At 41.3% G+C, this 15,847-nt stretch overlaps 1 protein-coding gene across 3 annotated transcripts in view; it reads right to left on the reverse strand.

Annotated features, from left to right (window-relative positions):
• Nucleotides 1-15,847, reverse strand: part of KHDRBS2 (KH RNA binding domain containing, signal transduction associated 2) — a 626,273-nt gene that overhangs the window by 356,571 nt on the left and 253,855 nt on the right. For all 3 annotated transcript variants that reach the window (XR_009762509.1, XR_009762510.1, XM_061626253.1), the window contains exon 3: nucleotides 11,241-11,357. Coding sequence is in view for 1 of the 3 variants with exons in the window: in XM_061626253.1 (XP_061482237.1) it covers nucleotides 11,241-11,357 (117 nt within the window). In the remaining 2 variants the exon portion in view is untranslated. The remainder of the gene's footprint in view (nucleotides 1-11,240; nucleotides 11,358-15,847) is intronic.

Consider the following 15,847-nt stretch of genomic DNA (forward strand, 5'->3'; position numbering starts at 1 on the left):
GTATCGGGCTAAAAACAACAGAATGAAATTTAACAGGGATAAGTGCAAAGTTCTACACCTAGGAAAAAGAAACCAAATGTACAGCGATAAGATGGGGGATACTTGGCTCAGCAATACTACATGCAAGAAGGATCTTGGGATTGTTGCTGATCACAAGCTGAATATGAGCCAACAGTGTGATGGCAAATGCCATTTTAAGCTGTGTTAACAGAAGTATAGTTTCCAAATTGAGTGAAATATTGGTTCCCCTCTATTCAACACTGGTTAGGCCTCATCTTGAGTACTGTGACCAGTTCTGGACACCGCACTTTAGGAAGGGTGCAGACAAACTAGAACGAGTTCAGAGGAGGGCCACAAGGATGATGAGGGGACTAGAAACAAAGCCCTATGAGGAGAGACTGAAAAAACTGGGCGTGTTTAGCCTTGAAAAGACTGAGAAGAGATATGATAGCACTCTTCAAGTACTTGAAAGGTTGCCACACAGAGGAGGGCCAGGATCTTTTCTCAATCATCCCTGAGTGCAGGACACAGAATAATGGGATTCAAGTAGCAGGAAGCCAGACTTCGACTGGACATCAGGAAGCACCTCCTAACTGTTAGAGTCATATGACAATGGAATCAATTACCTAGGGAGGTGGTGGGCTCTCCAATACTGGAGGCATTCAAGAGGCAGCTGGACAGACACCTGTTGGGTATGCTTTAATTTGGATTCCTGCATTGGGCAGGGGGTTCAACTCGATGGCCTTATAAGCCCCTTCCAACTCTACTATTCTATGATTCTATTTTTCTATCAAACTATATTCAAGTTGCTGGATTGCAAGTGAATTCTTTGTTCTAAATCCACTAAAGGAACAGTACTGAAAGAGTTGTAAGTGAAAGGGCTTTATCACTAAGAATAATATATTTCAATACAGCACAAGAAATGGTTTAATTTAACAAAGCCATGGTCTTAGGGTTTACAGAATGTATTACTTATTATCATACACCTTATTATTTCATACTTTTGATGAAGTGTAGGTTAAATGTCCCTGCAAGCAGGGATAAAATATAATTAATTTTAAGAAGTCTATATGCTCTTATCTGCTGTGTTTTTATTGAGCAATATCTTTCAGTAATCAAAATGCACAATGTGATGTTATAAAAACATTAGCTTTATGAGACTAGAAGGAAAATACACCTGCATTTACTGCAATGCCACTAACAACCTCTGCTAAGTGGGGCTCAGCTGAACACAACTACCCTGCTAATGGTGGCCACTGTTTTTGCCCATTGAGAGTGCCCCCTGCTCATGGTATATGGGTCACCTGCAATTTAACACGCTACCCAAAGCATCCTCAGTGTCACCTGAAAGATGGCCTATAAATTCAAAACTGCTTTGTCACTCCAAGCTTATAAACCCAAGAGGTCAATGTGATCATCCAGATATCTTGTAAAATATATTGATACAATGTTTGCTACCTATTAGTTTCTCCTACGGAACAACTTTTGAGATTTCATAATATATTAGTGTTAGTATTGACAAAAAGCAAACTTAGCCATGTTTGCAGTCAAGTAATGCCTTCATTAGGACCAGGGATGGGCAAGAAATTTGATTCAGTTCACATTTAAAGGTGAATTTATCAAATTCAAACTTTCTGAAACAATACAAGAACCAAAACACAGCCATCCTTCAAAATTCGCACTTATCCAAATTTTGTGATGAAGTTCTCCAACCAAGCAATGTTTACAAAAATGCATATATTAGTGGAATGGGGCACATAAAAATGAATATATTAGTGAAAATAACATATAAACCAGCATATTATATTAGGATAAATTGCTTGTAAAATCATGTACATTAGTCAAAACCACGTACAAAAATGTGTTTATTAGGAGAAATTCACACTAAAATGCCAAAGAATTTTCATGAGGATTTTTTCTTTTAAAAAATCACAAATCACTGCAGAAATGTAGAGAACTGAATTTAAGATCAGAAAAATGGGAAACTAAGAGAAGCAAAATTGACTTGTGGCACAGACAACAGCAGTTATGATTGAAATAAAGGGCCACTTTATTAAACTATAACAAACCCATTAAAGTGACATGCAGAGGGTAAACCTGGGTGCGGGACTAAACCTTAGGCAAGCAGCTTGCCCCACAGCTCTTGGGCGACCAGCCCCTACTGGGGCAAACGGCAAGCCCCTTTTGCTTACCCCTTGCCCCGGCCACACCTTGTAGGTGAGTAGGGGGGCCTTCTCGCATCACCACCCCCTGAGGCCGTAGAACCCTTGGGTGGATGAGGTAAGTTGGCCTCCAAAGCAGCCCCTATCCTGCCCTTGGGCCATAAAACCCTGAGAAACAGGCCTCTGGAACTACCAATCACTTCCAAAGGTGCCTAAGGGGGCCACCTAGCTGATCTTTACCTAATTCCCTTCCCGCACCTTACAGCATTTGTAACCTAAACTTGCACCATTCGGGGTATTCTTTTAACATATCAAATTAGCCAAATTAGCCCAATTCACCTATTAATCAGGACTCTCCCTAACCCGATTCCCTCCCCCTCTCATAGTGTGGAGCAGGCAAAAAACCTTCCCCCCAGCTAGGGTGGGCAGGATAAAAATTCCTACTCAGCCCAGAAGCGACCTTGGTCACACCAATAAAAAAGGGAGGGTGGGGTGGGAGTCTTGAGACAAAAAGGAGGAAGGAGGGGCGGAGCGGGCTTAAATAAGCCTCTTGTCGCTCCGCCCCTTCACGCAGCATGTCACGCACGCCTATTGTGTGTGATGCGTGACGCTGCCCTTCTTTCAAATGGCGGCTGCAGCTTCACTCTCTAGCCGCAACTAAGCGCCCGCACGCCCAGGCTTCACGCAGTCAAGCGGCGTTGGATATATCCTTCCATCCCTAATTAGGACCAATCAGAACTCTTCAGGAGGCAAGACGTTACTTGTTTCACCATCCCCTTCTTAAGGTAACATTTTGCCTGGTAGGATTCTCAAAAGCTTGCCACATTTTTGTGGATTTTTTTGGTTGCTCCTAATAAAAATATTACTCAGCTGTGTGTTCTGGAGTTTTTTGCTGCTATTTACTATAAACCAGGGGCAGCCAATGTGATGCCCTCCAGATGCTGTTAGATTCCTAATGCCATCACCTTCATGGCCAGTTATCAGGGATGATGGGAGTTGTAGTCTGACAACACCTGGAAGGTACCATGTTGGCTACCCCTGCTATAAATGAATACAATTACATTGTGCCTATTGGCAAAATTTTGCTTCTGATTTCCTCAAACTTGATAATCTACCTAGACTGGCTACCAATGTAGCATCTGCAAATCAATACTGTGGTACACAGGATTTAGAAAGAGACACAGTGAGAAAGTTGCTCCAACTTCAGTGGCACAATTTCAGGTTTCAGAGTAGGTACACACAGATTAAGCAAAGTCCAAAGGCTTGTTCATTCTTGGATACATTTTAGGTTACATTGTAAAAAACAACAGTGCATTTAAAATAGTTATGTGCTTATTTTCATACCTCATAGCAATTACATCTAATTAATTAGAGATGTTTCTGATTAAGCAGTAAATAGATACTATGTGTGTGTGTTTGTGTGTGCGCATTAGTGTTAAAAACACAAGACAGGCAAAGTACCATCCCCTTGTAAAAAATGTAAATGTATCTGTGCATCTGGCATACTTAGTACAAAGTCCCATTCAATTATTTGTAAAAATCATCACTGGATGTGTATAAACTGATGCTGCATAAACTGATTCTGAGGTGAGGACCTTTGGCTTAAATGTCAGGCTGCCAGGGTGTTTGCGCTGACAGCTCAAATCCCCCAGCAAATTCTGGGGGCAGGGAGTGACATTCATGGATGGCAAAACTCCCTGCTGCTTTGGTTCTCTCCAACATGTTTTTTCTTCAAAGTCCCCAGAACCGATTACCTGATGATGTGTCTCTCTGATGGGGTTTCTGGGGGAAACAATGACAGGCCCCACTTTTTTTCACCAGAGGATCCATTAGAATGATCCTGTGTCACAATCATTCCAGGGCTGGGGGGGGGGGCATGGTAGCTTGGAGATGAACTCTGGTGGCAGCAGTGAGTTTCATCTGCTCCTATCTTTGAATTTTGGCACCCACAAGATTAGATGTCTCCCATTTTGCCACCCACAAATAAGGGGCATTTCAGTTCAGCCCTAAAAGCAATAGATGCTCCTATAGAATACTGGTGGATATAACTTCCAATCCTGAATGCACTGCACTGGCTGTCAGGGAGTTTCTGCGCCCATTTCAAAGTCTTGTTATACAAATTTGTGAATCACTGAAATGCAGCGATTTAGGAAAATTCTACCTAAAGGAGTGTCTTCTCCATTATCAACCAACCCAGGATTTCTTAGTGAAGACACCCCAGTGAAAGAACTCCCTCCCAAGGGATATCAAGTCTGTCCCCACAGCTGATATTTTGAAGTGCAAACTGAAGTCTATCTGCTTGTCCAGGCATTTGGATCATGAAAGCTGCACTGTTTTGGACTTATGGTTATGTGGGTTATTGCTGCCGTTATTGGATTTTATCTGGATATTTGTGTTAATGTATAATGGTTTTCTTTATATATCATTATATACATCATTTCTTTATATATCATTTATTTAAAATATTCTATCCCACCCTCCTACCCTACAATGGGGAACTCAGGGCGGCTCACAATGCCACCACACACAGTAAATAAAAGCACAATAAAACATTAAAATAGATAAAAATACAAAAAATACAGTTATCGATTCAAGGGGAGTGATATTAAAAGGCAACTAAAGAGGTAAAACTAGAAAGGGGGGCAAAAATAAAATCTATTTCAGGCTATACCTTCAGTCTGAAGGTACTGTTATGCCATCCTGTGCTCCAGACTGGAGGAAAAGCCTGATATAAACACATAACATAATATAATGTGGTCTCCTCATGGCCTCCCTAAACATCATCCTTTCAACAGTGCCCAGCTATAAGAAGATAGTGCATGTTGTAATGTTGAGAAGTATAACTGCCAGGCATGGCTAGTACAGTGTGGGCAGCAACCACCTCGTTTACCTGAACATAATAAAATAACTATTTGCATGCAGAAGTATTTAATGACACATAATTAGTAACCAAAGATGTGTTTTAGGTGATGTAGTTGCAAATATAATTACTAGTGATTGCTACCTTGGAAAACATGTACACTACGAACGAAATTTAACTGAATTAATGCCTATATATAATTCCATTTGTAATCATATTTCACTTGTCTATAGGTTTTTAATTGTTCCCTTTCCTCACTTTCTTCCAGACTGCTTGAAATGGTTTGATGAAATTGTTTGATGATGTGGGAGTAGTAAGGGGGAGACTGTAAATTAAGTGATTTAGCCTGAATGTTTTAAATCTAATCACTTTTAACTCCTGAAGAAGATATTATTTATGTGACTGTAATGCCAGTCCTCTCCAGGAATGACAAGCTTTAAAAGCATCATATGAGACAGCAGGGTAATCGGTGAGCTGAAGACTGAGGGCCTGTTGTTTTCACCTGTCATAAGATCTCAGTGGAAATTGGCTGTTATCTAATGATAGGTACAATTCACCCCTGTATTCATCATGTTAAGCAAACAGCTTATATAGCTGATTTCCAAAACACATACTTGGCAATTTAGGCACTACAAATTTTGAAGTTCAGTGATATAGGCAAAAATGTCAACATTCTACATAGTCACATATTGCATGCCAGGTGAATCAAAGAGAAAAAAAAATTCTCTCCCTCCAAAAAGTCTGTCTTCTATTTTATTATTTTAGATCAGCCCATGCAGATTGTGGCAGATGGGATGTGTAGACAGAAACATCTGGAGGGCGCAAGTTTGGAGGTTTTAGATAATTTCTCTCAGAACCATGCTGCTGTCCAAAGTCACAGCTTTGGAGTGAATATGGAGGGAAACTGGTGGTGGGTAACTTGGATTTTGAGATGGGGGGTTCTTCATACTAGTACTTTTGTGCAGCTCCCATTCATTTAAATGGATCTTAGAGCCAAACTAGATGCCCTGTGAGTATTCTGTGATTGGAATTCCCATTTTTCTTCTTTCTTACAAAATAGCAGTGTATGTTTGTAGGGGCAGAAGAGTTGGAGCATGCATTCTGTTGGGGGAGATAAGAGTGTGTTTGGGTTCTACCCTTTGTCTTACACTGTGGCCCAAATTCAAATTTGCCCCCAAAGCTGCATTTAGCCACAGAGGGGAAAACCTACACAACCATATTCATGGAACTCTGCATAACAACTAGTTCTGCTTTAAAAATGCAAGAACATCTCAATGGGTTGTACCCAGAACTTAGACTAAAGTAGCCTCTAAAGTAGCTTCTATGCTAGTCCCAGAATCTACAATAAACTCTAGCTATTTGGGTGAATTTATCATTCCTAGTATAATGGCACCAAAGCACAAAACATGCCCACTCATTGTAACATCATATTGAATGTCCACTTTATTTTAATTATATACATTTCTTTAATATGTTAGGTTTTCTTTGAACAAATTGGCAACAACAAAAAATACAGCATTAAATAGACTGATGAAAATGGCAACTTAATGATTCCACCTATCTCTTAAAGTCATTTTTTTCCCTGCTGTTTTCTTGGGATGAATGACAGGAGTGACAAAAAGATAGACGCAAACCAGGAGTTCTGAATGCAGTGTCAGAAATAACTGAGTAGAACCAATAAATATGCCAGGCCTGGGACATAACAATATAGGAAAGTGATCAGAATCAGCAAATCCAAGCACTAACGTCTCCTTTAAAATGCTGTTTTAATTTATTTCTAGACATCTTAATGCAGGAATGGGAAACCTCAGACCCTCCAGATGTTGTTGGGCTACAGTTTCGATCATCCCTGATTGTAGTATTGGCAGCAGGAACAACTGGTGGACCACAGAGAGGAATCTGAGGAACATCTGCCACCAGCAGTCCCTTTGCTGACCTAACCTGAGCCACAACAGTTGGACATCAGCTTGGATGAGGAAGGCCATTCCCGCAGGCACTGAAGCTATCTGGCTGCTGAGCATATGCCTGCAAGCCTATGACAGAGGGTGTGTGTGTGTGTTAATTCCTTGTGGCCACTGCTGATCAAGCAGCAATAAAAGCAGGAAGATTTGGTCATCTTTGTGAATTCTAAGAGCTTGGGAGCCAATGACACCATCTGACCAGATGAGCAGCAGCAGGAACACCTGCTGAACTGGGAAAAACACTCTAAAGAACATCTGTGTTGATTCCACCACAAGCAACAGGACTGGAGACAGGAATTAATCTTTCTCTGGTGCCCTTATGCCTCCAATAGCTGCTGCCCCTTTAAGGACTGGAAGCCAGTGATAGTCCATTTCCCAGAGCAGGAGTGGCAATGGTGTTGTTAGCAGGAATACACTGGGATGTAAACTCTGAAAAGGATCTGCCCCCAGTACATTCCTTTATCACTATCATCTTTCAGAAGAGCACAGCCAAAGGTCACATGATAACCAATGACATCACCTGATATTCCAGGTTTCTCATCTGCCCATAAATCTGACTGTGAGCTGTTTTGAGAATCAGTGCAGCTGAAAAGCAGTATACAAGTATAGTAAAGTAAAACAAACTTCTGGGGATGATGGAAAATAAGAGATGTCTAATAGCATCTGGAGGGCCAGAAGTTCCCCATTCCTGCTTTAAATAGTAGTGAAGGAGGGAAGAGGCAAGGGAAAAATATTAGCCAGACAGATGGTAGTTAAGAATTAAGAGCCTGCTGGATTAGGCCACTGGCCCATCTAGTCCAGCATCTTGTTCTCACAGTGGCCATCCAGATGCCTACAGGAAGCCCTCAAGCAGGACATAAGCGCAAGAGCACTCTCCCCTCCTGTAATGTCCAGCAACTGGTATTCAGAGGGACACTGCCTCCGATAGTGGAGGTAGAATACAGCCATCAGGGTTAGTAGCCACTTATAGCCTTAGAATCATAGAATAGTGGAGTTGGAAAATGCCTATTAGGCCATCGAGTCCAACCTCCTGCTAAATGCAGGAATCCAACTTAAAGCATACCTGACAGGTGGCTATTCAGCTGCCTCTTGAATGCCTCCAATGTTGGAGAGCCCAGCTCCTCCCTAGATAATTGGTTACTGTCCTACTATTATATTATCTATTGTTGTACTGCTCTAACACTTAGGAAGTTTTTCCTGATGTTCAGGCGAAATCTGGCTTCCTGCAACTTGAGCCCATTATTCCATGTCCTACACTCTGGGATGACTGAGAAGAGATCCTGGCTCTCCTCTGTGTGACAAACTTTCAAGTACTTCAAGGGTGCTATCATATCTCCCCTCAGTCTTCTCTTCTCAAGGCTAAACATGCCCAGTTCTTTCCATCTCTCTTCACAGGGCTTTGTTTTCAGTCTCCTGATCATGCTTGTTGCCCTCCTCTGAATCTGTTCCAGTTTGTCTGCATCCTTCTTAAAGTGCAGTGTCCAGAACTGAACACAGTACTCAAGGTGAGGCCTACCTAATGCCAAATAGAGGGGAACTAGTACTTCACACAATCTGGAAACTATGTTTCCATTAATGCAGTCTAAAATAGCATTTGCCTTTTTTGCAGCCACATCGCACTGTTGGCTCATATTCAGCTTGTGATCAACAACAATCTCAAGATCCTTCTCACATGTAGTATTGCTGAGCTAAGTATTCCCCATCTTAAAACAGTGAATCTGATTTCTTTTTCCTAAGTGTGGAACTTTGCACTTATCCCCGTTAAATTTCATTCTGTTGTTTTCAGCCCAATGCTCCAGCCGATCATGATCCCTTTGAATTTTGTTTCTGTCTTACAAGGTATTAGCTATCCCTCCCAATTTTGTATCATCTGCAGATTTGATTTGCATCTCCTCATCCAAGTCATTAATAAAAATGTTGAAGAGCACTGGGCCCAGGATCAAGCCCTGTGGTACCCCACTTGTTACCTCCCCCCAGTTTGAGGAGGAACCATTGATAAGCACTCTTTGAATATGATTCTGTAGCCAACTGTGGGTTAGAGATGGGGTATACCGAATTTCTGTATTTTCAAATTTGTTACGAAATTCGGTCAGAATCCGTAAATCTGGTATGCCTTCAGATTAGGTTTGACTAATGCTTGTGTCAGCGACACTGGCTTTTTAAAAAAACAAATCCGTGGCTAATTTGACATTGTTATTAACATATATAACTTTGCTCTGAAGTTCTACAATGTGCATTCCTTTGAAGTTCTGTCTTAATGAGGTAATAATAATCACCATTAACGTCTTTGGTCAGCGCTGCAGTAACCTAAGGCAAGAGGCAGAATTGACAGGTGATGATCTGCCAAACTTAAACTGAAATAGAAAACCCAAGAGACCATCAGTAGAAAGATGACCAACAGCATTAGCAAATTTGTTAGCTATTACAAGCGGATAGGATATAGCAAATAAATAAATAATAAAAAATCGAGGGGCAAATGTTACAGATCAGCAGCACAAGCCAGTTGTGAAAACCAAAACACAAACTGGAACCAAAGAGCGAACCCCAACTCTACTGTGGGTCCACCTAATAGTTGTTCTATCCAACCCACATTTAGCTAGCTTGCTAATCAGAATATTATGGCGCACTTTGTCAAAAGCTTTGCCGAAGTTGAGATGTATTATGTTCACAGCATTCCCACAGTCTACCAGGAAGGTTACCCAATCGAAAAACTGAGATAAGATTAGTCTGGCAGGATTTATTCTTGGCAAATCCATTTTGGCTTCAAGTAATCATGGCATTGTTTTGAAGATGCCTTATCCTCCAGGACTTTTAAAGCCATCCATGTTGGTGGCCATCACTGCCTCCTGTGGGAGTGAATTTCATCATTTAACTATGTACTGCATGAAGTACTTTCTTTAGTCTGTCTTGAATCTTCCAACATTAGCTTCATTGGATGTCCATGAGTTCTTGTGTTGTAAAAGAAAAAAAAATCTCTATCCACTTTCTCCATGCCATGAATAATTTTATCACTCTGTCATGTTGCCTCTCATTTGTCTTTTCTCTAAACTAAAAAGGCCCAAATGTTGCAACTTTTCCTCATAGGGAAGTTGCTCCACCCCCTTGTCCATATAGGTTGCCCTTTTCTGAACCTTTTTCAACTCCATAATAACCTTTTTAAGGTGAGGTGACCAGAACTGTATGATGCTGTCCTGCCCAAAGCTGAGGAATTCTGACTCAGACGGTTCTGTGAGTTTTTCTCTTTTTATTAAAGTAATAGATATATCAAAAGCCTTGTGACTCATCAACCTAACTACGCTTTCTAGGAACCTTTGCCCTGACTAACTCTGACTAAGCTTCTCTTCACAGCTATGGACATTGACTCAGCAATGAACCCCTCCCTCTTGCGACCCCTTAAGAAGACCTGGCTTTCGCATGAAGCCGTTGGCTCCTCCTTAGTGTCTGTTGAATCTCCCGCTTCTGCCTCTGGTGCATGCAGGGTGAAGGGGGCTGGGTCCCTGCTTCCCCTTCTAAGACTGTTGGACGGTCAGTTGGCTTGACTGTGGGAACTTGAGGGGTGCCAGGCTGGGAAGCCTCAGGTGAAGCAGGCTGCGCCTCCACTGCAGGCGCGGGAGGGGGAGGTGCATCTGACAGATCAGATTCCAAAGGGGCAGCCTCTGACAGTCCCAGTTGCACTTTGACAGGGGGGTCAGGACCGGAGGGAGCTGAGGTGTCAGTGGCTGGGGTTTGCATGCTCTGTGATCTTTCCCAACTGCTTACCCCCTCCCCCAGTTTGTTGTCACAGTCCTCAATGTCCAAGTCTGATGTGTCAAATCCTTCCTTCCCAGCCTGAAGCATGACAGATGCAATATAATGCAATTACAATGCAGTGTAAGTTTTGAGATGTTGCAACTCAGTTCCAAGTTTTCTTCAATGTAATACAAATTCCAGGAACACATACAGTAGCCACAGTAAAATGCTATATACCCTGTCCAGTTGTAAAATATGCACATGCATCCTGGACAAAACATTTTTAAATTGCAATGATGTACATTTTCTGTGTAAAAATTCCCCTGTATGTTGATGACTAGACTTCAAGGTGATCCCTCCTGTACCCGGCAGCATTCTTTCTCCTCAAAATTATAACTTTATACATAATTTTCTCATAATGTAAATTCACCAAACATATCCAGGACAATTTAATATTCAGCACATGACATATCACAATGATTTTGTCTACAGCTGATATGACTGAAAATCAAGTGTTGGGTACAGTACCTTAGCTTTGTCTCTCATAGAACCTTTCCCCAGGATCGACATTTTTGCTCCTGTTTCCTCTTGTAACCTTTTCAAGGAATTTCCTCTTGGACCAAGCAATTTGCCCACAAAATTAAACTAAAAAATAAGCAGAATAGGGAGGGATGGGAGTTAGAAAATGTTTGCTTCTGGAAGTGCAGAACATTTTGAGAAGCAAGATACTGTATATGACCATTCTTGAGTGTAGAAGACGATCATAAGTTGTGTTCAGCAGCAAACACAGGATTTGCAGTCCCATGGATGTGCAAAGTGGCAGGAAATATCACTTCTCCCCCATGTCTGTTTTTCCTCTACCTCATATTCCAGCTGCATTTTCCTACTTGATCAGCAAAAAGATCTCAGAAACCTCAACAGGGGCAAACACTGTGATGGTGTTGAGAGATGGGCTTTGAAGAAAGTAACAAGAATTTTGCTGGATTAGATCAATAGTCCACCTAGTCCACCATCCTTCCTCCCACACTGGCCAACCAGATGCCTCTAGAAAACCCACAACCAGGGTATGAAGTCAATTGCCCTCTCCTGTTGTTGCTCCTCAGCAAATGGTATTCGGAGGCATGATGCCTTGGGTCCTGGAGATGGCATATAGCCATCATGACTAACAATCATTGGTAGACTTATCCTCCATGAATTTAAAACCAACTAAGCTAGGGGTCATCACTAAATCTTAATTGCTGCCCCCTCACCTACCACTTCACTTCTCCCCTGCAAATGCCTCCCTCCCTCAGCCACCACTTTACACATTAACAAGAAGCATGGACTGGAATTCCTGTATATGCCACCCAAAATATTGCACTGTCCAAGTGCATAACACCAAAAATATTTTCTTCCTTTCATTAAATAGAATCAAAAGTTTTGATAGTCCCAAAGATAAACAGAAAGAGCCACAGAAAACATAAAAGAATGGCTTATGTCCAGCTGTGTCAGACTTCTTAATCTATAATGATAGCAATAGCCCTTATAAATCAGTCTTGGATATAGACCCCCATGCTGTTGTTGTTATGTGCCTTCAAAAAAAAAGTCAAAACTGACTAATGTAATCACTTGTACTAGAGAAATACGTGGAAGGATTTAAAAAAACGTAGGTAGACCTCACCAGTCAGTGCATGGAATGTGAAACGGTGTCCTCTTTGAACATAGCAGCAATAAGGTATTTTCTCTTCTAAATGTGGTATGACAGGAATCTTGGTGTCTAACCCAATGTTTTAAAGATAAGGAAACCAATAAAGATGTCTCCATATCATCCATATCACAAGATTAATTATTATCTTGAGAGGACAATAGTGCTAATTGTTGAATTACATGGGTGTGGACCTTGGGGACTTACTTTCTTTTGCCACTATGACAAAAAATCTTGTCAAAAGACTATAACCTTAAAACTTTTAGTTAGAAGATACCAATGATTAAAGAGTATTGCTGCCATGTTCAACAGTGCACTCTCCCACATTCCAAACACCAAATGGTGGAGTCTGTCCAAGTTTTATGTGTGTGTATTAAGTATAGGAGGCTACATTAATCGGGTTTGACTTTTCTATAGGAGTCTATGACAGGGTCAGGACTAAAAGTGCTTGTCACCATTTCTGTCTTATCTGGATTCAGCCTTATTTTATTTAAAACTCATTTGGCCTATACACAGTCACAGAGTTCGAAGGGACCAAAGTAGGTCCCGTAATTCCTGTTGTATATTTATATCTAGAATTGCATGCTTTAGAACCATTCTGTCAATTACCCGGAAACATTCATGTTTGAGGGGTTATTCTTGCATGGATGAATAGCAAACCACATAAAATATATAGATAGGGAATTTTAAACATTGTCATTATAGTGCAAATAAATAACTAGGGATTTTTTTGGGGGGGAAACAAATTCTATCTATGATGCAGCACACATGTATGCAAGCTCAGGAGGAGTCAAAATTAAATAATTTTAATGTTTAAAATCAATTCATTTAATCTCCGATTCCAGAAACCATGGAATTGTATCAGAAATTCTAAATTATTCAAACCAAGGAAATACTTCAGCCTGGGGCGGTGGAGAGAGGCAGTGCATGATGTCATTTCCAGCTACCACCATCACAAAGTAGATGATGATGCACTTATAGGCTTCCACCAACAACTGACAGCTTTGGGGCTGGCAAGGGTTGAGGTGGACATAGTTTGCTTGGCATTACACCATTGCCAAGGTTTGTTGTAATATGGACCACAGCTGTCAACAACACAAACAATGGGGTATTGAGTTGAAATGAGTCAGAGGACAATACTATTTTTCATCTTTCCTATTTTCCAGAATATACTCCTAAATTGGTCTCAGAACTTTGCTAAGTACAGGGGGTGGAACTTGCTTGTACAGAGGAGAAAACAAATTAGATAGATTATCTGTTCAAAATTATTATCAATCTTGATCCCTGGTCTAAGAGCATTAAATCAACCATTTTACCATTTTATTAACAATTTATGAGGAAAGCCTTGTTGCTATGCATATGCTTCTAATCCTCTGAAAGCTAGAAGCTCATCTTTAGGAACACAAGAGGCTTCCTTATGCTAGTCAGACCACTGGTCCATTTAGCTCAGTATTTTCTGCACTGACTGGCAGCAGCACTCTTGGGGTTCAGAGATGGGTCTCTCCCAGCCTCACCTGGAGATACCAAGAATTAAACCTGGGAACTTCTGCATGCAAAGCATGTGCTCTGTCACTAAGCCACAGCTCTTCCCTTGAAGAGATTGGTTCAATATTTGACCATTCAGTAAGTTACATCAACCATCAAATGGTCTACAGACAAACACACACAGAGAAAGCCCATCTGCTGGCCCAGTTCCATCAAACAAATGGCCAGTGGCTAAAAGCAAACATTTTCCAGAGTACAAGACCACACAGACATAACAAGCTATTCCATATGTTTTCAGTCTAGTAATTTTCTGTCAGAATTTTGTGACAAGTTGTGGCATGTAAATTAAGGAATTTAAAGAAATTTAATAAATGTTCTGGTTAAAAAAATTATAATTGTGCTTAGTCTCCAGTGTGTGGGAATGTAATGAAGGCCTTCTGGAGGAAAATGGTCATGTTATTTTCTGTCTTACATATATTTATGATCTTCTACTCTTTAAATAAATAACACCAATGTTGCATTTATTAGTTGTGTGATTTTTTTTATCTAAGTAGTTAGTAGAAACTATGAATATATTGCACTTTTAGACTGACTAAAGCTAACAAATCATGTTTCTTTATTTTCCAGGTATCTCAATTTGTTCTCTGTGCTACTTTTAAAATGTTGAGGTATATCAATGCTATTTTAATCTTCAAGTGAATACCCAACACCCTTTTATTTCGCTGAGATTTTAGTGTGGGTTAAAGTTCTGTTCTTAGAATGAAGTACTTTATCCTGCTTTTGGTTTTCAGTATGAAATTGATTTTAGTAATTTGAACTGGGTTTTATCATTTATTTTATTCAATTTATGAGTTGCCTAATAAAAATAATCTCTAGGTGACATAAGAATAAAAAAGACTAAATTAACAACTAAAGAACAAACACACCATAAATCAATAAAACCAACCCAGCAATAATACAGCAATAAAATCCAGTCATAAAACTCAACATAGGCAGAACAGTTTTTACTGTGATGGGCAGAGAAATCCAAGTCATGTGAAGGTGGCGGGAGGGGGGGCTGGCAGAGGAGGAGCTGTTGGGAAGCTCTGTGGCATCCACTCACCATTCAGGAGCTGCCAGGCCAGCTGAGTTTTGGCTCAGTCAGGAGCCACGCATGGGGGACAGAAGGTAAAAGCTGGTTCCCAAGAATACCCCTACTAGGGAGTAAGTGCTCCCACAAATACCCCTACTGGGAAGTAAGCAATGAAATAATTTTCTTGCAGAGGCCTTGTGGGATAATTGGCTCCGGCAGGCTTTGTTGGTGGGCTCGTGTTGGGTCCATACCAGGTGTTAAGGAGGAGTCAGGACAGAGGAACATGGGTGATGTCACCCCAATTTCAGTGATCACGGGTAGAGGGAAAAATAGCCATGGGGATGTGGTGAATTACCGTAGAAGACAAGGACAAGGCTATCTGCGCCTTGTTCCTTGCTGCCACTCCTCTCATGGATGGGTTCCTTGTTGCTCATCTGCTGTGCCCACTGGCCTGTGTGTGTTGTTGTTTAACACCAGATCGGTACACAGTAAGACCACTCTCATCCATGATCTGATTGTGGATGAAGGTGCTGATTTGGTGTGTATTACTGACACCTGGGTGGGTGAGCTGGGAGGAGTTGATCTCACCCAGCTTTGCCCACCTGGATACTCAGTGCAACACCAGCACAGGCAGCAGGGATGGGGGGAGGAGTTGCTGTGGTCTACAGAACTTCCATCTCTGTCACCAGGAAACCACTCTGTTTTGGACCTGACTGTGAGGGTCTGCACCTGGTGTCATGCCAAGGAGACAGTAAACTACGGTTGCTGCTGGTATACCGTTCACCCTGCTGCCCAGCAGCTTCTTTGACTGAGCTGGTGGAGGCTGACTCAGCTGTGGTGTTGGAGGAGCCCAGAATGATAGTGCTGGGTGATTTGAATGTCCATGCTGAGGCT

This window comes from Rhineura floridana, chromosome 4 (genome assembly GCF_030035675.1).
Source record: "Rhineura floridana isolate rRhiFlo1 chromosome 4, rRhiFlo1.hap2, whole genome shotgun sequence".
NCBI lineage: Eukaryota > Metazoa > Chordata > Lepidosauria > Squamata > Rhineuridae > Rhineura > Rhineura floridana.